The 22,088-nt window shown below is 40.5% G+C and overlaps 1 protein-coding gene across 3 annotated transcripts in view; it reads right to left on the reverse strand.

Moving 5' to 3' along the window:
- Nucleotides 1-22,088, reverse strand: part of si:dkey-172j4.3 (diacylglycerol kinase delta) — an 84,467-nt gene that overhangs the window by 32,227 nt on the left and 30,152 nt on the right. Inside the window, exon 1 of one of the 3 annotated variants that reach the window (XM_012849696.3) lies at nucleotides 5,274-5,706. The exons of the other annotated variants lie outside the window; for them this stretch is intronic. Within the exon in view, the coding sequence (XP_012705150.2) occupies nucleotides 5,274-5,441 (168 nt within the window). The 5' untranslated portion in view covers nucleotides 5,442-5,706. Of the gene's footprint in view, nucleotides 1-5,273; nucleotides 5,707-22,088 lie in introns of those variants that run through there. 3 annotated transcript variants of the gene reach the window in all.

Below are 22,088 nucleotides of genomic sequence, written 5' to 3' on the forward strand. Positions count from 1 at the left end.
TTACTTGTGACTGCCTCTCAACCTGCGCATTTATCACCCTAATGCAGCAACATTCCTGCAGGATGGCCGAGGCAGCTGCGATCAGATTAACCCCCGTGACAGTGTGTTCGAGATAAATACCACACGCCAGCATGTGTTCCTGGGATCACTTTGTGGATGATGGCAGAGCCAGCAGCCGCATCAGGACTTCTTTTCGAATACAGCATAACCAAATAAAGATGAAAATAAGAAACAGTGCAGTTTTGTTTTCTCAACATCCACCCCATGTGGTTTCTTCTCTGATAAAAATGATCATGACTAAGAGAAAAAATATGTCAGCTCTAGTTTACATTCCCTTCATTTCCTGTGGCCCAGCTTGTAAAGCTGGAGTGGCCAGTACAACCTGTTAGCGAAGAGATTCCAGGTATCTGAGGAGGCAAACACGCACTCAAGAATTTGCTTTTACCCAAAAATGACTGCTGGGAAAAAAACTAAAGGCCAAAACAAGCTGGATTGACCTGACTGGTATGTTTCTAAATGAAAGATCCACAGAGAAATGGGCTGATGACTGGCCTTGGATTTCATATGATTGGAAACTCAAAAATCCAACGGTCTTCTGATCAGCGAAAGCACCAAACATAAGCGCTCCCAGGTTGCACCAAACACACCGCTCCTGTGTGGAAGCTATAACTGCAAAAAAAGTTAAAATAACACTATTTTTACCATCAGTGGGATTAAAACAAAATTAAGCATGAAAAAGCAGGAGATGTGTGAGAAACTATATTTTCTCTGCAGAAGAATTTAGCTGTTTATTCACAGGCAGGTGCTGGTTATTTTGGTCCCTTGTTATTTTGTACCTTTGCAGGATTGGTTGCATTCTATCAGGCTTTAATATGTACAAAAACAAGCTGTAGGGAGGCAAACTGAGCCACTTCAGAAGATGACAGCACTGCAAAAACAGAACTAAAAATAAGTAAAATATTCTTTAAAATTAGTGTATTTGTCCTTGATACGAGCAGGTAAATAAGATGATTTGCCAATGGAATAAGATTTTAGCACTTAGAATAGGAACAATTCATCTCCGTCATCTTATTTCAAGTGCAGGATGTCTAAATATCTTATTTTAGGGGTCAAAATACTCATTCCATTGGCAGATAATATTATTTACCTGCTCAAATCAAGGATACATACACTAAGTTTGAGAACATTTTACTTATTTTTAGATCCGTTTTTGCAGTGAGGAAGGCTCAAAGCTGGTCTGTTTCATCCTTTTGAACTTTCCACCTCTGTTATGGATTGTGAATCTAATTTTCTCACATAGGGTAAGGGTCTGAATTCTCTGTGAATTGACAGGGACAGGTGTTTAAGGTTGGAAATGCCGGCTGTGTTAAATGTTAATAAAAGACATTTCAGTATAAAATGTCAGTTTTTTAATGGTTATTAGCGACCACTCACAGCAGCCAGGCCAGATAAGTTACTTTTCTGAGAGCCATGCCGCTAAGTTAAAGCTCCACAAAAAAATAAATAAAAAATAAAATAAAATAATAAAAAAAAAAAAATCAGAAATTAGCCCCAAATCTCTGACTGATGCATGCTTGCTCAGAACATGTTTTATCATTATAAAGACTGACTAATAGATAGGTATTGTTTGAAATTTCTAGATGTTTCATGAATGCAGTCTTGCGACAGTAAATTGTGACGGCTTCGTTATCAGAGGAAGCAGCAGCAGGAAGTTACTGTAGCTCACACAAAAAACATAGTAAGAAAAAAACCTGGTATGGTTATTTTAAATAAATCTGACAGGTAAAAATCTTCTCCAGCCTGAGTGTGCCAGGACTCAGAGGCGTGGGCTGCATTATTACAAACTACATGTACTTGATCTTTTCAATTTAGTGTAAAAAAAACAGAGACCAAGTGATGATGTATCACTAACGTAATCTCAATCAGCTTAGCCTTTTGCAGTGTTTAATTTTCAACACTTCCTCGACCGTGAAACATTCCTTCCTGTGTTGGCCCTTACTCTGCCTGAGTTTCTTGCTCCACGATAAATGTGCCTTCAGCCCTTGAGGGAGGGAAAAATCTATCGTCATCATGTTGGAGACAACAGCGGGGAATGAGAGGAAGGGACTGATGGCGCGGCAGTGACAGATTAGCTCATGGTATGGATCATTAGCAAGAAAAATGGAAAAGAAGCAGGAGCGTGTCAGCACAGAGGAAGAAAAATACCTCTGGAAAAAAAAAAAAAAGATGTGTTACAAAACAATAACCGCCAGTAAAATTACATAAAAAGAGAAAATTGAGGGCTGTTAGTCACCTTGTGGGCAATAAAGAGAAAAAAATGCACAAAGTGTAAAGGTCTGTAAGCTACCTGCCACATCAGAGATAACATCAAGGTACAACAACCGTCCTCTTCCAACCAGACTTATCCAACACAGTGACAGCTACCCCAACAGGAGCAATAAACTCAAAGCTAATCTGCATTTGCTTTCATAAAGCAGCTAGACTCAAAGCCATGATAAAGCCAAGACTAACATATATGCTAAAAAAGGTAAACCATTAAATGATGTAATTATACAAATCCCTCAATCTGTGGCCACCATCTGATTAGAAGGCTTCTCGAGCTCAGCTGCAACTACAGCAGTTATAATAATAATAATAATAATAATAATAATAATAATAATAATAATCATCATTATTATGCATGATAATAGTTCCTACTAATACTAAAGGACACATCACTATTCCCAAAGAGAAACATGGTGCTGGAATAATAGTATAAATTCAACTGATCTCATTTTATTTTAAACAGAAAAGCCTAAATTATTCCAACTACATCTAAAGTTATATAACATATTGATTTGTTGTAAATATCATTTTGATGCATATAGTTAAGCCCAAAAATATTAAATAAATAAATAAAACTCTGGCATTGTTAAATTTAAAATTGTTTTCATTCAACCAATAACCCTTTGAAGTTGGAAAGCCCCCGTATTATGAACAAACATGTTTGTAAAATTTAAAGATCACTTTAAACCTAAATCTGCCATACATACCTAGTATCGCTTCACAATATTAGAAAATCTTGCGATGGCCATAAATGCTGGAAAATATTGCGATGACAGGTGATGTGTGCCTGTTATGCATTTATCGCATATATGCAGTCTTACTACCCTGAACTTTTGTAATGTTAGAGAAAGGTTTGAGTCGTGGTTAAAATACTATGAAAACTGTGTCAAAAGGACAAAGCATTAGAAAGTGGCTAAACCAATTGTTGACATGTGTGTGGCAGCTCTTTCAATATTGTCCAAGGGTTGCTATGGGAACTGATACACAATTGTGTTTATTCAAAATAATAAACTGACCATTGTTAGGCATGTGCGACTGTATAAAACTGCAAATAAATCTTTTTTTCTGTAATAAATCATGTGTTTAGGAATTTTGCCAGAGCGAATCCTACGAATGGGACTGAGGTCCTTAGAATAAAATGAACCTGAGGTGTGTGGCACATCATCTGTTAGCTGGTGGTCACACGGCGGCCCACTCTGAGGCTCGGTTCCTCCGCTCAGAGAGATGCTGTCAGACAGACGGGTGTATTTATTAGAGCGGGACTAATCACATCGCAGTAATCAGCCCCTGCAGACCTGAAGTGTAGAGACGCAGAACAGAGGAACAGGGAAGTAGATGTGCCCCCTAACACACCAGGCTGCACACACAGCAAACCAGAGCACTGAAGGACACCTGAACATAAATCTGTCCCTTGTTTTGCTTTTTATGTGGGCCTTTCTTCCTGCATCTGTCCAGCCGAGTGCGCACATACAAACAAACATTTGTCAGCCTCTGTCCTGCAGGAAGGACCGACCTTCAGCTCTCACATCACAAAGCCCGGCCAACCAATGACCGACCTGGGAAATCTGAGACAGCCAAATGACCGCAGCTAACTGAGCGGTTTGTGGAAGGGATGAGGAACTTCTTAACGTTAAAGCGCGATAAAATCTGCATCTATTTGCCCTGGTTTTTTAGCATTAACATTGTTAGCATGGGCAAATGGATGCATAATGGTAGGTAGACGGGACTATTTCACACGGCTCAGGTCGCAGCTGATTTTGGTCAACAGAGCACTTGATTAAATCTGAATTCAGAAATTAGAGGAACAGTACGGTTGGGGCTGACTGGCTATTATTTTGTTATCTATTAATGAGAGCCAGTAAACTTACATTTATATACCTTTAATACGTCCAATGGTAGCTCAAAGAGTTGTGTATAATGTCACAGCAGTTAATGAAACAATCAAAAATTAAATAAAGGAGATGGAAAAACAAAACAAAAAATGTTAATATGTGCTTCTTTCATGCCAGGACATCCTTGGCAAACGAGACCCAGACAAAAAGGCTGCTGAGCCTGTTTATACATAAACATTTAAGAAGGATTATGACCAGAGTTATTTATAAAGGTTTTTTTAAACGTCCCAATAAAAGGGAGAGTATAAAAACCAGCTACAGGCAGGTAAGAATGAGTTGCAGCTAGAACATCAGAACCCAAAAACCAGAAGGAGCACTAAAGGTGTAGGAAGCTATTTAAAAAGGAAAATTTTCTCTGCACAACATGTCTAGGATTCACTGAGAAGAGAGTAGGCGACTTTAGAAGTTATCAGAAAGGTGAAACAGATTGGAGAACAGCTGCTAAAATGTTTTTATCTTGCTCAACATTTGAAAATATTGGCAGCTTTTTGGAAATGTCAGCATTATGGAAAGGGTCAGAACTTTTAGAGAATACGCATGCTGACTGCTGTTTTAGAAATGTGATTGCTTAAAGAAGATTTATAAACACAAGTTTAGTTTAAAATGTGAACTTTCTAATCATCTCCTCTCCTTTTGGAAATACCAAAACCCTGTTTTACAGACCGATCACGCCAATGGCATGATGCCACCTCTGCTCCTGATATTAAAGATCAGCCACTACAACGTGATTATCTCTTCTACAATTAGAGATAGAATCAAAGCTTCACAAAGATCATAATTCTGCCCCAAATTGCTGATCACTAAAAAACCTAAATCAAACAGGGACACAGAGGGGAATTTCACCCTTATTTCCTACTGATAACATCTGAGAATAACTCATGTTGGTGGATCTCTAAATCCAATACCACGGGACAAACTTAGTCCACTCTGGACTGTAGACCAACATAAAAAAAAGTCACACGGAATAGTTTGTGTCTCATAAACAATTAATCAACATCACCCGCTGATATATAAATGAAAACGCCACATGAACTGAACTTTCTCTCTGAAACTAACCTCCTCCACCAGCGGCTTTTCTTGGGGTTCCTCGCAGAACCTGTAGTCGAGGGTCGAACTGGAACAGCTACATCTCAGCGTGACGTTGTCCCTGAGCCTTCTACGCAGCGGCGGGGTTGCCGGGGTGTTTGTGCAGCACCCACAGTACTGATTAAAAATGGCTAACATCTGCGCATAGTGATGACCTCACTTATACGAGAAACTCAGTCAGTCACCAGGCTGGGACTGGATGGTTTTGGCTCTTTTTCTTGGAAACTCGTTCTATTCTCTCCCCGGTCTTTTCTACTACCTTAAAGAAAAAAAAAAAAGAGAGAGTCCTCCTGCTCTTTTCCAAACACACACCCTAGCCTGTGTTGTAACTCCTTTCACACCAGCAGTTCTTCAGACAATACATTCCCTACTTCCTCGTACTCAAACTTCCTTTGTGAGGTGGCCGCGCCCCCTCAGGTGTTCTGCCACAGACGAGTCTACGGTGCGTGAATGTGCTTCTCACCTGTGCTCATGCATGGGCCCCAGAGACAGGGCGGAGCGTGCAAGCAGGCTCTGCCATATGAGACGCACACCTTATCGTTACAATGTGAGTGGTTAAAAGTTTATGGTAAAACACGCCCACTTCCGTTAGGCTATAAATAAGGCTGGAGGAACCTGTCTGGCAGGCGTATGAATACACACACACACACACACACACATGCACGCAAAAGCTTGCGTAGTTAACCTTGTTTGGACAAGGCAATGGCTCCCTTTCATGACCCTAGAAGTGACGTTCTGCTTCTGCAGGATCCAACTGGTCCCAACAAGATCGGTGATCTTACCTGAAAAGGTAGCGCTGAGGCAACAAGAAACAACAAACACTTTGATGGCAGCTCGGGCTGATTTAGAGCCTAAAATGTGTATCGCATAAAGTATACAAACGTGCACAGGTGCATGGACACACAAACACAGATGTCAAAATGATGAGGATCCTGATGGTGCACTGGTTTGTTTAAGGGAGCTGGAAATGTCGCCGTGATCACAAACTCCTGGCAGCCACTGTGTGTGTGTGTGTGTGTGTGTGTGTGTGTGTGTGTAGTCTGCTGCTCTGTTGCCTCCGCACTGTCATCCAACTGCTTACAGTGTCAGATCAGCGCCTCATCAGCCAAGGCAAATTGCAGCCAGTGCCTGCTCCTATATGCGTGCGTGTGTGGATGTTTTCCTGCAGTCGGCGGATAATTCTGTCTCTAATGAGCAAGAACATGCTGCTTTCTGCACACTCATCCCCCGACACCAGCTCTCTCTCTCTTGCTCTCAGTCCTAGTCTTTGTCTTCCTCTCCAGCACCTTTCAGTATTTATTTTTCTTCTTGAAAGACTTTAAAATCTTTCTCTCTCTCCCCCCCCCCCCCCCCCTCCTCTCTCTCTGTCTGAACCTGCTGCCATTAAATCATCTCAGAATCAGGTCAAAGGCCTTGGTTAGCAACTAATGAATCACGCTGCGTTCACTGATGTGAAAAGACTCTGATAATAGCACATTATCCCTGTCTAGTCTATCTGAGTTGTGTCCTTTCCCCTGATAAATGCAAAGTTAGAAAGAAAAAGGGCAGCACAACATATTGCTGTTGCCTCTGAGACATTAAGCAGACTGATCCTACTTCGCAGATATAAACAACCCAGTTCAATAACTTCAAGGCAAGAAGTATTTTTACGTTTGGCTGCTGGAAACGTTCAGTGACACAACACAAAGAGGTAAATCCCAGAAGCAGCAGCATCTATCTTTAATTTGTAATTCCAGATCAGGGGACATTTCCCAGATCTGATGAAGGGCTCATTCCTAGTAGAAGAGCAGACACTAATGTCGTGGATTGAGGTGAGAGACCAAAGCGGCAGCAAGACATCGGCAGGCGCTTACTGAAAATAATAGTATTCAATGGAGCCAACTCTCGGGATACACAACAGGGAACAAAAACAGACGACGCAACAGAGGAGGAACAAAAACCCAGAAGTTAAATACAACGAGGAAACAACGGAAAATGCTTAACACAGGTGAGTGGGATTCATTAGTTAACACGAACATCCAAGCATCATGACAACTAAGACCCTTTCACAAAAACTTCATGACAGGATCAAGGCACCTTATCATCTCGGTAAGTTTTTGGAAAGAAATGAGGCAGCGAGGGGAGTTGAAGCCAACCCAACGCCGTTATGCCCCCTGATTAGCCAAAGCTAGGCAGTCAGAGCCCTTATGAGCTGACATGTGATACGTGTGAATGGACATCAAGGTTTCCCCCACCATGTCATAAACCTGGCGGGGCGCCAGGCTGAGTGTTGCTTTCTTATTTTAAATGCCTCGATGTTTGAGAGCAACATAAAACGGTCAGTAAAGTTCCCGTCTGGGAGAAAACCTCCTGGTTTAGATAAGCTAACGCTAGCTGCTATTAGCATGATGCTCTCTACGGTACCCGGTTAACGGGCTGCGTCCCTCCTTCAAGCTACATCATGCAATGCTTTTTCAAGTTTTACCTAGCAGTGACACCTTTTTTAGACAAAAAAAAAAAAAAAGAAACAACAACAACAAAAAAGAGAAACTTTGAGTGCTAGTAATAAATGGCTTTGGCTCTGGGGTTGACATCACGCTGTGGTACTTTCTACCCGAGATGTGCATAGAGAACCAGAATGTTTATTGGAAGAAAGACGTTTGGTGTTACAACAGGTGTTGAAGCATCTGAAGAAAGTCACAGGCCCCCTGCATCTTCCACCAGAAACTCCTCCAGCTCACAGTACCGGCCTCCACCTGTCTGTGGATCACCACCAGCTGCCGGACTGACCGGCAGCAGCAGGTGAGACAGGGAACCATCTACTACCACCTCAAAACCATTAGCACCGCTAACCCCCAGGGGTGTGTTCTCCTCCCACTCCTCTCCTCTCTGTGCTCAAACTTTTTCCCTGAGATGTCGGCTGTGTTCACTAATGTTCTGGAAACATCTCACTAAGCTCCGTTAAACTGTGAAGAGAGTTTGGCAGAGCCGCTAACCTACCAACACATTTGCATCCAGCTAAAGTGACAGGTGGGAGAAGTTGAGTCTAAATCAGAGAAGCAGCCAACAGGACCATGGTAACTCTGGAGGAGCTGCAGATATCCACAGGTCAGGTGGGAGAATCTAATGACAGGACAGTTTGAAGAGTCCTATAGTGCACAGCAAGCCTGTGGAAGAAGGTGTTCTGGTAAAAGAAAACCAAAACCCATGATGTTAAAAAAATATCTGTAAATATTGCAATGATGATATCAGCTGCGATATCTGCCTGTGTTCTTTTTTCCTTTCTTTCTCATGTGTGCTTCCATCACTTTGTGACCTTTAGTATTTTGGGCAATGTCATTTGCGTCCATTGTGAGAATCTGTTGCCGAGAGACTCAGTCAAACTGGCTAAATAATTACACTAGCCTGTAAAATGCAAGTTCATATCACTTATAATATGTTTTCCAAAGATTTTTGCTCTACAATCGGTCATTTGTGCAAAAAGATATTGCACACATATTCTCCATTGTACAGCAGGGACAGGGATGCTGGACTGAGTTGATATTCATAGTAATCATTGATAAACACAAACACTGTAACAGGATGGACAGACTTCCAGCTTAGCCAGGGGTTCTCTGTCCAGCAGTAACTATTCAGACAGAGTTACAATGGATTGGTGTAGGTCAAATGTTTTGCATGTATTTTAGTAGTCAAGCCAGAATCTGTGGCGATACTAAAGCATCGATGCTTACAAATGCTCTACATCTCATCTGACTGAGCTTGAGCTATTTTGCAAAGCAGAATAGGACAAAACCTAAATCTCTAGACGTCAAAAGCTGATAAAGCAATGCCACAGTAACTCATTTGTGTTGGTCTATCACATGAAATCTCAATTAAATGCATGGAGGTTGATGGTTTTAGCGTGATAAGTGGGACAAAATACAAGTAAATGAATACTTTCACAATATGAATACACAGATATTTAATTATTTGCCAGTCACTGCACCTGCCTCTGAAAGTGAACATGTGTAGCTTTGCATTTTTTACCTTTGCAAGGTCTGCCTCGTGATACTTAAACGGATGCGTGATATGACACAGCAGCTGTTTATTCATGAGCTACATGCAAATGAACACAAACACATTTTCAGGTGTGTCACTTCTTTCAAGAACTAATATAAAACACACAGAGGCACACGCAACGGCTGCCGCAGACAGAGAAGCACTTAACCTTTCCAACAAGGCCGTGTTTTTCTAATCATGTGGACATGCTGTCCCTGGATGCACATTGTTGGAATGCCAAATGAGGCCAGCTGGGACGTGAAAACCATGCAGTTCTTTTCCCGCCCAGCAGATGGCAGACTGGGAGAGAGAGATTACGCTGGAGCGAGCGAGGTAGGTGGGTTGCACAAGAAGTCATGAAGTGTTGCGGAAAACAAAGAGCAGCAGGAGACAAAAATAAGAGCAATATTAAAACATGTAATGTGATAGGAAGATAAGGAGATGACTAATTCAGCATTTAGTTTCAGATCTGGCAAAAAAATAACTCTTGACGGTCCTCCAAGTTGTGTGTGCTGGTTTATTAATAGCAGCAAACAGTGGGATTCCCATGTGGACATGCAAATCTCTCTCCGACTTCACGCTTTAAGGATTTCACGCTCTGTGGATGGTTCTCGTTGCATTTATTTTAGACAATCCGCAACACCACAGAGGCAACAGAAAGCCCTCGCCGCTAATCGAGAGAGCCGGAGACAAACATGCGTGCAAACATGAGCATCGGCGTTGCGGTCCCGCCCGGGGTGCTCTGAACCCCTGAGCCACGTGGCGCTCAGGAGGTGACTAAAACTAACACATGTCGGCATCATCTTCAGATGATGGCTGCTGCTAATTGCAGGTATCTCCCTCCTTCCCGCGCTCTGATGGCTGAAGTTAGTAACGCAAAGGCATGTGGCGTTACCATAGGAACAGCCCCGACTTACAAATCAACCTTCAGCTCTGAAACTTAAGGTCGGACACAGGCGCGCACACACACAGAAAGAAAGAAATGATTGCTCGTTACTACAGATATGTTATATTGATCATGCCGGAGCTAAACTAGCTTACAGCGTGTGTGTGTGTGTGTGTGTGTGTGTGTGTGTGTGTTCCCTCACTTTCACTACATTAAGCTGTGAAAAATAAATCTATATTATGCACGGGAGAAGATAAAAAAGAGCAAGCTGCAACAGAATGCTTAAAAAAGGAACAGGTTGTATCATCTGACATGCATAAACAAAACGTCTGACCACACACACACACACACACACACACACACACACACACACACACACACACACACACACACGGCAAGAACAAGGCGTGGGAGGACTTTGCACCATGGCGACCACATCCTGTCTCATGTACCTCTCTGCGTTTATTAATAGACACACACACACACACACACACACACACACACACACACCTAGAGCACGGATATGTGCAGAAAGCCATCAGAGTCAAACTGATGACACCTGATGGACAGATGGCCAGATCCGACCACACACTCTTGCGCATTTCTTCAAGTTGAGCCTCATTCCTGGTTAAATTCGGACAGTGTTTGGGCGTCCGCCTGCGTGGTTTGCACACGCCGAAGGACAGATAATCTGTTGCTGCAGGGGGTGGAGGGGTGGGGGCTCGCCTGCAAGCATACGGAACAAATCTGGCTCTGATGCTGCATAATCCTCCAACACACACGTATACAAACACACATCTCACCAAGCAAACCCACAGACAAACAGATAAGTCTCTGAGCCAGAAAGAGATCGTTGGTGAAAAAGAGGTGGAAAGTCTCTTAATGTGCTGATGCGATTAGCAGGTCATCCCTGATTTTTTTTGCCATGGGAATCACGTTGTAGGTGATTTTCCGCGCTGCTGGCGAGGTACCCTCAAAATAAGGGTTTTTGCATATGAATCAGAAGAAACGCAGCTCTTCGTTTTAGCGCGTTTTAGATAGACGGCTCGGGGAGAAGAAAAGGAAGCGTAGACATGGATGTGATGCGATGGCAGGTGAGGCAGAGGAGGAGGAGTTAAGAGAAAGGAGGAGGGCAGAAAACAGACGAAACGCGGGGATGCGTCTGTGTGTGTTTGTGTGCTGTGGATGGTGATTATCTCCCAATGATCACACCGTGCCTTTTAATCTCGACTCCTCACACTCATGATACAGTGTGTGGTGGATTCCTCTCTTCCTTCATTCTTATATGAGGGTCTGTGTGTGCAAAAACACAAGAACCATGTGTTCGCCTAAAATCTATCAGGCACTAAGGATGAATCTCAGTAAAACATATTTTAAATTCTTACACAAAAGCAGAAAGAGAACAAGAATTTCACTTTGAAATTTGCTGAGTGCAGTAAAGAGGCCTCGTTTTCGCTAAAAACACACAGACCCTGAGTGCAAATTGACACCTAGTCGCACAAATTAATGACCTTCCACCTCGTTTTCACAAATAAATGAATAAGTATAACAAAACAGCACTGTAGGAAAAAAAAAAAATCAGCTGCATCTGCAACCGCATTTGACTAGGATACAATTGTGAGATTTTTCTTTTCTTTTCATTAAATATCTGAAAATTAAAAAAAACAGTATTAAATGAAATTACGCAGAGAAACATGTTTTTTGTCACAAGCATGTGTAAAGAGATGAGGGATTTTCTTGCTCTCTTGACATCCTCTGCCTCAGTAAACCAAAAATCTTTCTTTTTAATTTATTAGGATTAGGACTTCCCTCATTGCATGCACCAATATTCTAAGTCAGTTAATTTAGCATATTTTTTTTTATTGAAAAGTCAGATTTGACTTCAAATATGAAGCTTCTGTCACTGTAAAAAAATCTAATTACTCATATTGTTGTAGCTCCACACATGGGACAGTTTCCAGTTTCAGAAGTCTCAAAACCACTAGCATTCATTCTTAAACTCTTTTTAGTGACAAGCAGGAGACAGCCCAGGGTTTCCCGCCCACCCGATGCGGCAAGGTGTCAAGTTAGCAGTGCGTAAAAGCCAAAACGGGAAATTACCAGGAGTTTTTTTTATGTTTTGCTTGGAATTTTCCTGCAGTGGCAATAATCAAAGACCGCCACTCTCAGTGCAAAATCACTCATGCAGAGTGTGTGTGTGTGTGTGTGTGTGTGTGTGGGGGGGTGTAACACCCAGCTAGCTATTCTATCTATACACTTCTTAGATAGGCGTTAGTTTCTAAACTGTGATTATAAGTGAACGTGTCAAAAATATAAATAAGTACAATTACCTATAAAACAATGCTAATCAATATTATAGTAGTATTTCATTTATTTTCGAGCAGCAATAATCAAAATATATACAATTTTCCATTTTAAATGTATAATTTAGTACTCCAAAGCCATTAAAATATGAGAACACCGTTTAAAGTGTGATACCATCATATCAGCCCATACTTAGTCCACCCTAAGTGAAAGAGGCTAGTAGGATAGATGCTCTTCCCACGTTAGCATCGCACACGTTTCAGCCCAGCATTACAGCAAAGCTAATAACTAATCCTATTTGCCCTATAATGGTCATTTGCCCTAGTTTTGGCACTACAAATGTATTTCTGGCCTAGCAGAAGTATTCAAATGTAACAGTGGAGATAACTGTTCAAATACTTCAGCTCTTTTATATACTGACTCACTGGTGTTGATCGAACCAATCTGCCTCCAAATATTACACACACTTGTGATTCAGACACTTGAGTCAGGCAGATAAACAGGGAAAGTTAATCCCAACACAAACATGACAGCCGTTAGTGAGTAGATGATTATTAGCAGAATGTTTATAAAAAGCCCAGAATAAAAACTTACAGCCCACTACGATGAATGCTGCCTGAGAATGTGTGACTTTAAAGAAAGGATAATCTGTGTGAAGATGGCACTAATTTTAAATCAGCCTTCTGTTCAAATGTGAAAGCAGTAAAGAAATAATTTCCTACAAAACTATTTTCGCCTGTCACTATACATAATATTACATTTTACGTAAATGTTGGCTGAGTTTGTGACATTCAGCCATTGAAAAAAACGTTTTCTTCTGCGCCCAGTTCAACTCTGACAGAACGATGCTGAAAATAACCACATCTGATGGCACAGTGGTCCTTTCCTCTTCACCAACGCTGTCCGCGCTCCGAGTTACGACAGCTGTGCCTCTGCTACACAAACAGAGGCAGTAAAAAGTGACCGTCTGGAAAAAGAAACGCTTCAGGCTCCAGAGTTTGTGCAGCTCTGATTCCTCTGCGCTGTTTAAATGTGACAGAAGAGTTCGGAGCCTCTGGACTGGTTCTGTGACTAAAGACAAGGGCAAAGTCACTCCAGATCAAGTCAGATAAACATGAATCAGGGGATTTGACTTGTCACTGCGGCGTCCACCCAAGTCCACGCAGCTGGTGGGGATTCACCCTGATTCAAGGAATGAAAACTGATCCTTTTTTTTCTGGGAAACCCTTACTCTCATTAAAGTTATTTTAACTGCAGCCTGGGTTGAGATCAACTTTAATTTGTGGAGTTGTATGCAATAAAACCTAGCTTTTTCCAGAAATAAATGGTAGAAAGCTTTCAATTTTGTTAAATACAGATGTTTTGACCTTTTTTCTAAATTAATTAAATTCAATTCAAGACTGCATCTGATCTGTGATCAGAGATCAAAGCAGTTCTAAATGTATATTAGAACTCTTAAATTTAGGCCTCAAATTAAAGTGGATTATGTCATTATCATATGTTCATGCAACAAGATAAAATACCGCAAGTACTTATTGCATACTGCCATGTTGACAACTTCATTCATCACTGCAACAGAAACACAGAAATGTGCTCAGTTGCTGATATATTCTGGCTAAACTTATTAACCTGAAATTTCTCGGTTTTCTCAGTAGAGGTTTTTCATACGGCTTGTTTTCACCAACAAAACGTTACTTTTCTTTAGCATTTCTAGAAGCAGAAAAGACCCAAATGGAAGTACAAAAACATGCAAAAAGTGAAATATGTATAATACACTGCAAAAACGGATCTAAAAATAAGTAAAATGTTCTTAAAATTTGTGTTTTTAACCCTAGATTTGAGCAGGTAAATAAGATTATCTGCCAATGGAATGAGTATTTTGACCCCTAAAATAAGATTATTAGATATACTGCACATGAAATAAGATGATGGAGATGAGTTGTTCCTATTTTAAGTGCAAAAATCTTATTCTATTGGCAGATGATCTTATTTACCTGCTCATATCAAGGAAAAATACACAAATGTTAAGAAAATTTTACTTATTTTTAGTTCCGTTTTTGCAGTGTAAGTACCCTTTACGTTATCAGAAGTGCAAACAGAATCCCAACACCTTAAATCAGAACGCAGAATCAAGCTGACAGTAAGTGATATAAGCTTCCTGGAGCTGCTGCTGCTGCTGCTGTACAGCTTCTGTTTACTGCAGAGTCAACTTTCTGGGTCAACAAAGTGTAGCCCTCAGCAACATCACCCTGTTTCGCTTTGCAAAGCCAACAGAACAATATTATTTTTCAGGTGTTTCACTACAGCACATGTCCCAACAGCAGTGAAATTAGATAACATCCATGCAGTTTGTGGGTGGCAGAGAGTGTGTTCATGACTTTATTGTGCATTAATTTACTACTTTTACACCTTTTATGTTTTGTTTCTCTCCTTTTTTATTATTATTATTTTTTAAATAGCTATTGGCGTGAATAAAAGAAAATATTGTTTGTGCAAGCTTATATTAGATAAAAATCTCCCATTACAGCATTTGTTGTTAGGATACAACAGCCGCTTCAGAAATAATGTGACACCATACCAGATAATACATCTGTGCCAACATGAAGCACGATAAAGAAGAACAAATTACAAATAAAAGGAGACTTTCGGATTTGGAAGCAGAAGCAGCGCATTGCTGTCAGACCCACCGTTGCCTATGAGCTGAATGGCGTGCAGAGCACAGCGCACCACTGACCACAGTGCTCTTTGTGATGAGCCTACGCTAAAGAATACAAACTCTTCAGGAGGCAATACCTCTCTGCACCCAGTTAGAATGAATCAAGCATGCAAAATCCAACATGCCTCTCCGTCTCTGCACCGATCACTGTGAGCTGATCACACCAAGGCTCTGACACCTGACTGCACTGAAACCAGCAGCAGGACTCACTGCTCTTAGCTGATTCTGAAGTAAACATGGAAATAGTCTGTGATCAGCTGCATCTGCTTAAAAATCCTAACCCTGTCTTTACAGGCTGTCTTTTCCAATTGGTCTTCTTAGCAAGTAGCAAAGATAATTACTGGGTGCAGTTTGGAGGTGTGTGTACTCTTGGGGCAACACACAGCTTCCTACAATACTTTTGATATAATCATTTTGGCCCACGTGCTGAAATGTTTGGACAGCCATGGAGTATATCTACGTTTATTTAAGGAAAGTTTAACTACAGTAAAAATGTTAGGTTAAAGGGTTCTACCCAAAGCTTTTATTTTTTTAAATGGTATGTATGTCCTTGCATAGAACCACTAGTTAGGTTAATGACGGTTTTGCTAACAGTGGCTATCTATAGCTTAGTAAACTTGGTCAGTGAAGAAACAGCCGTGGTTTTCGTTCTGAAAGAAGGGGTTTTATGTTTAGATTTCAGTAAACTGTGTGCTGTCAATTCTAGAGTCAATGACGTGATCAAACGCTGAACCCTTGAAAACATTTTCGGTGCTTACACAAGATGAAAGTTGGTAGTGTTGAATTCCCCTGGTGGAAACAAAAGAGGGGATAAAAGCAAACAAACTTCACACCAGTTAGAACCTATTCCTTCATAGGGCGCAAAAATGTTTACTCATATGGAGAAAACAGATTTTACATGACATATGTACCCTACCAGTCAAAACGTTGGGCTCACCTTCTCTTTCAATGGTTTGTCTTTATTTTTATTACTACCTCTGGGAACTCCTTCAAGACAGTTGAGTCTGGCTATTTAAAAAACAACCAAACATACAAGATGTTTTGAGTTATTTCACAATACATAATTCTATATACTTTTGAGTCATAGTTTTGATGTATTCACTATGTAGCTGCAATGTAGAGAGTCATGAAAAAAGCAAAAGGCAAAGAGTCCAAACGTTTTACTGGCAGTGTACATCCTGTACATCTGTAGATGCAGCAAATCTGTAAATGCTTCAGTGTTAAAAAGCATTTCAAAACATGTAGATGTAACTGGACATCATTTTACTGGCTTCAATTCAGTTCAAAAATACTTTATTATATAGCATATTATCACTAATTTCAGGACAGTATACAACAGATAATTGGGATTTTCTAAGGATTTAAGTTCAGTCAGAGCATATTTGCATTAGAACTTGAAAGCAAATGTACTTTTCTTCCGCCGCTCATTCTACTTCTTAATTTCTCTTTCCCAAGCTTTAGAGAAAACTTTTTTTTCTTTCCTTCCTCTCACTCCACCATTAACTCAAATTCTTTGCCTTAGATCAATATTTCCTTCCATCTCATTCTCCTTAACCATACCTCCTCTTTCCTGGCTCTCTCTTCACTGTTGAGATCGATTGTCCTTTTTTCATGCTTATTTCATTTCTATACCTCCTACAACTCCTCTCCTTGCCATTCACTCCTCCTTTAGAACATTTTTTACAGGAATGCACCTCATCTTTCTTCCATCAACCCTAAAGCACATCGTGATTAAAACACCATAGTCAGTGTTTTACTAGTTTTTGTCAAATCTACTCTTTTACTCTTTCTGCCAAGCCCATGGAAAAAATCTCACCTTGAACGCATTTTATCAACTGACATTTGTTGAATTCCTTAAAGCTATAGTTGGTAATCCTGGGAGAAAATGATCCTTCCATCGTGACAGTAGTCGATAAAATATATATGCGAACGGCGGAAATTTGTTATAGTTTTTACAGGCCTGCAGCTCCCACAGAGAACTACTTTTATTAACTACTACTAACTACTTTCAGGATGGAAGGACCATCTTACCCAGTATAACGAAAAGTGTTTCTGAACAGGATTACCAACTACAGCTTTAATAACAGCACCATAAAAACACTATTATTTCTTCAAGTTATTATCCCATTGAACATCAAATTTAAACAAAACATTTTTTTAATGCCCCACATGTTATATTTTGCAAAAAATGTCAGGTTTTGTCAAAGTTAATGGTAACAAACTGTAAAATTAACACACTAGCACTAGTATTATAGAATAGTAAAATCACAATTTAAAATATATATATATTAATCTTAGTAATTTTGTGCTTACAATACATTATGATTTTTTTATTATAAGCAAGCACAGCTGTACTAGTGCTTGCATGCTAGCATTACTATTAAACAAACAAAAAAGTTATTATCTTCTTCTTTGACCTAATAGATTGGTCAAAAATCCCTGTATTTAACAACCAAATCTGATTCATTTTGCAACATATCAAAGTTATAACAAAAATGCCAGTAGCCAAGCACAGCGATGCAGCTAAACAACAAGATGGCAAATGCTTTCAAGTTCTGTTCTTCTTTGACTCCTAGCTGTTATTATTAAGTAAATAAGTTTTGCCTAAGCGGTAGCAAGAGCTCAAAATTATTAATGGTGTGTTGGAGGAGCAAGATGACGGAGCAGAGCACAGTGGTTGATTGGTTACGTTCTTTCATTCAGCTTAATAAAACTTTTTAAATTAATAATACTGTAAGCCAGCTACAAATCCAGCCATCCGGTTGCTACTAACTATTTTGCACAGCTTTTTTCCACACAAATGCTATGTTAACTAGCATTTGTGTGGAAATGCACCCTTGCTAAAAGTAGGCTGCATCAAAATTGTATGCTGTGCATTCAGTTTTTATTTAACTTTATGTTATCAGGACTAAGATGAAAACAAATTACTTTATATTACATCCCCATACTTTGCAAATACCCGAGGAGCGGGCATTATGACCTCTATGTTTTTACACTAACTGACTCAAATGGGCCACAAATGTGTCTCCATTATGTACCTTATGTGCTCCAGGGGTTTTTGAAAAGATGAAAAGCTATTAAAGAAGGAAGATGAAGCGAGATGTTGTGACCCTTGGCACGCCTTGTAATGTGATGGATGGAGCAGACCTCTACATGTCTAGACTGTAATCTGCTTCGTCACTGTGGTCACTCTTTGTCCACTAAAATTCATCCTCCACAGTCTGGTGGTCTGAATGGCTTGACCTAGACGATTAAAGGCGAAATCAGCCATCTGAGCTTTGTACTGCGGGTGTGAAACTGCCGCTGGATTCTTTTCGATAAACTTCTCGAAGAAGCTTAGATTCTAATAGCAGTCATCTTTCTTAAACTAAGTTTATTTTTGTAGTTAATCCTAAGGTAGTTAATAAAGGTCTAAAAGCTATCAAATTATCGCTTCTATGAGCAACTTTGAAGATGCAACATATCAACAACTGCAGCCTGTTGATGACTTTAATAAAACTCTCTAAAATCACCAGAATTTTTTTGTGTGCGCTGCTTCAATCTCAGATTAAAAGCACGTTTGAACCAGGCCGGTCAGCATCTCTGAAAACTGTTGTAATACTGAAAATGTGGAGAAAAGTGGCACTGGGGTAAGTTGCAAAAGCAGAGTCGTTATAATTGCAAAATCTGCGTGTATTTGTTTTAGGAGTGTGTAAGTGTGTGGTTTTAAGAGCTCCCTTCCTATCCATCATGCTAATGAAACTGAACTCCTCCTACACCTCTCCATCTCTCTCTGCACTTCTTTTCACTACTTCACTCACTCCCACTCTTCCTCCTCTCTCTCCATCACTCTCCCTTTGGGTTTAACTGTTTATGTAAAACTAAAAGTTAAAATAACCTCACTCGATGTGCACATGTCGTGTCCACACACACACACACACACACACATACACACAGTCAGCATGTTTTGACAGCGTTCCAACCCGCTCAGGCTGTATTTGTTTAACAAAATGACCCTCTAAATTTAGACACCATATCCCTGAACAGGGTCTAAAAATGGACTCCAGCCGTTAAAAGTTGAGAACATTTTTCTTTGTTATAAGGGTACACACATGTGTTTGGTACATGCCCTGTAGCTTTCAGCTCGAACAGCATTCCTTTCTTTTAAAGAAATCCCTAAGAGCATCCTTAAATTTCTTTCCGCGGGATGCTTATTTGATAGAAAAAAAAAAAGGCTATTCCTGCTTGTTCATGTTTCTCCTGTTTCACTCCCAGGAACCATTGTTTGGAACTGCTGATCCGGCGTAACCGCGAGCGCTCTGCTCAGATGGCGGAGGTGTAACAAGAGGATTGTGGTACGCGTTTACACGTAGGTGGATTACTCCGAGAGCTGAGGTGGGATAGTTGTGCTGCATTAACGGGGATGGTTACGGCTTTTTGCCGCTGGATCACGTAACAGGGAAGATGTTGTGTAACTGTGTCGTGAAGTAAATGATACTTTTTCAGCCACCCTGAACAATGATGCATCAAGTTCCTTTCAATTGCAGAGACACTCCCTTCTCTGAGTTTAAAACCTACATTTGTGGACTTCCTAATAAAAGGCCTCGGCTTGTTTTTTTTCCTCCTAAATATAAAAAGGAACTGATGACATATGACAAAATTTTGCAAAAAAACAAAAACAAAAAACAAAATTTTGTTGCGTACCTTTTGTACAACTGTTTTAAAAGTAAAATACTGCAATCGAGCTTGGACACATTGTGATTAAAAATAAAAGGAAACTCAAAGTTCGTGGTGGTGCTACCAAGGCAGGGCCACCAGGTCTTTGTCTTTAAAATCCAAAGATTTTAGCATCTAAACTCTAATTTAAAGGGTAAGAACAATTTTATAAATATTCCTCTTTTCTCTTCTTCACTTTATTCTGCTCCTAATTACAGGTCTGTGCCTAAAAATGAAACCTTTTGACAAACGGTGCCCTGCAACACGCAACTCTCAACAAACCAACTGCATCACAAAGTCACCTCATCAGCAAAGAAACAGGAAAACAGCCAAGATGCTTTTGGTAACTTTGGACGAGCAACAGAGATCAACAGCTCGGGTGGGAAAATCTGATGACAGGGCAGCTACTATACAGGACAACTCCATAAATCTGGCCTTTATGTGGCCAGCAAGAAGAAAGCCGCAGTTAAAAGGAAAAGCCTGAGAAGTATAATTTAGAGTTTACCACCAGCAGCTGTGTCTACCAAGCCTGTGGTATGCACAGGCAGACTTTTCAGATTCTGTTTGGTAAAAAAAAAGTCAAAAATATGTACCGCTTTTATTTCTACTTCATAATTGTGCACTACGTTTGTTGGCCTATGACATTCAATTGCTATAAAATGCATTAATTTGTGGTCGTAGCGTGAAAAAAAATTGAGAAACTGAAAGGGGTATTCACAGCGCATTACTCACAGAAAGTTGTTAGGAAATCGTGTCTTAAGTTATGGGCTCTAAATGGCTACGTTTAAATTTAGGACAGAAATTTGAATTCAGAGAAGAAGAAGAAGAAGGAAGAAACACGAGGAAGAATGAGAACAAGGGATGTGGTTGAAAAGCAGGATAAAGCAGTAAAGCAGAATAAACGATGAAAAGACGCTGGAGTTTGCCACAGTGTGGTAACAACACGGCGTCTTCCCTCCTTCCATCCGTGTAACAGGTGGGTGCAGGAGTGTGTGTGTGTGTGTGTGTCAGCGTGTGTGTTCATGCCACAATGCCACACCTCCGCAGTACATCCCTGTGCACTCAGGGGAGTGTGTGCTTGTTTTTGGAGTTTCTCTGAGGAGCACCAGATTGCTGCACAGCACGCATGCACAGCCACACAGAGAGCAGACTTCTGCACCGACCAAAGACCGAGAGGAGCTGTCGTTAAGGCTGACGGATTTGCTGAAGTTTAATGAGAAATTGTTTTGACAGAAAAGAATGGAAATTACTAGACGATATAAAAAAGGAAGTGAAACGGGACAAACATAGCAAAACAAAACAAAACAAAAAAAAGTACAAAAAAAGATGACAGGAGAAGAACACACCAAGGAAGAGAATACACCGCAAGAGAGAAGTAGACCAAAAAAAAAAAAAAGGAACTTGATGCATAAACAAAGTGCGAGCGCAGATGGGGATGTACCATATACAGTAACACTGTTTCTAGAATAGGCTCGGTTTCTCAAACATAGACGCGTTCAGACCAAAATAGAATTTCTACCAAGAGTTTGCTGAGTGGTTAGTGGCGGTGCAGAAAGGATGACAAACGTGCATGGGTGTGTGCCTTTCAGTGTGTGTGTGTGTGTATGTGTGTGCGTGTGTGTGTGAGAGAGGGTGTGTGTGTGTATGTGCATGTGTGCGTGTGTGTGGTTTTTCACACATGCAAACAAGTCAGCGATCCGTCTGTGTCTCTGATTCCCGCGTCTGTTCATCAGAATGAAGGGAATCCTGTGCTTCAGCGACAGCAGCCCTCAGCTGCATGCACACACACACACACACACACACACACACACACACACACACACACACACACACACACACACACACACACACACACGTTGCGGGGAATTTGTCATGATCTTATCATGTGCACACACTTACTCAATCATCTGCAGACATGCAGCACAACCACACATGCAAAACATGTAAAACCATGCCACCAATGTACTGTAGAGTATTTTTCGGTACTGTAGTTTTGAATTTTTTTTATGGAAAAACCGTAGACACATTTCCTGAATATATTATATATAAACTGGCTCTCCACAGATATGCTGCCATTTTTCTAGTCTGACTTTTTCATTTCATCACTGAATGTGATATTTAGGGAAATACCACAGTTTCTGTCAGCCCACAGAAGTCCCTCTGAAAC

Source organism: Fundulus heteroclitus, chromosome 14 (genome assembly GCF_011125445.2).
Source record: "Fundulus heteroclitus isolate FHET01 chromosome 14, MU-UCD_Fhet_4.1, whole genome shotgun sequence".
Lineage (NCBI taxonomy): Eukaryota > Metazoa > Chordata > Actinopteri > Cyprinodontiformes > Fundulidae > Fundulus > Fundulus heteroclitus.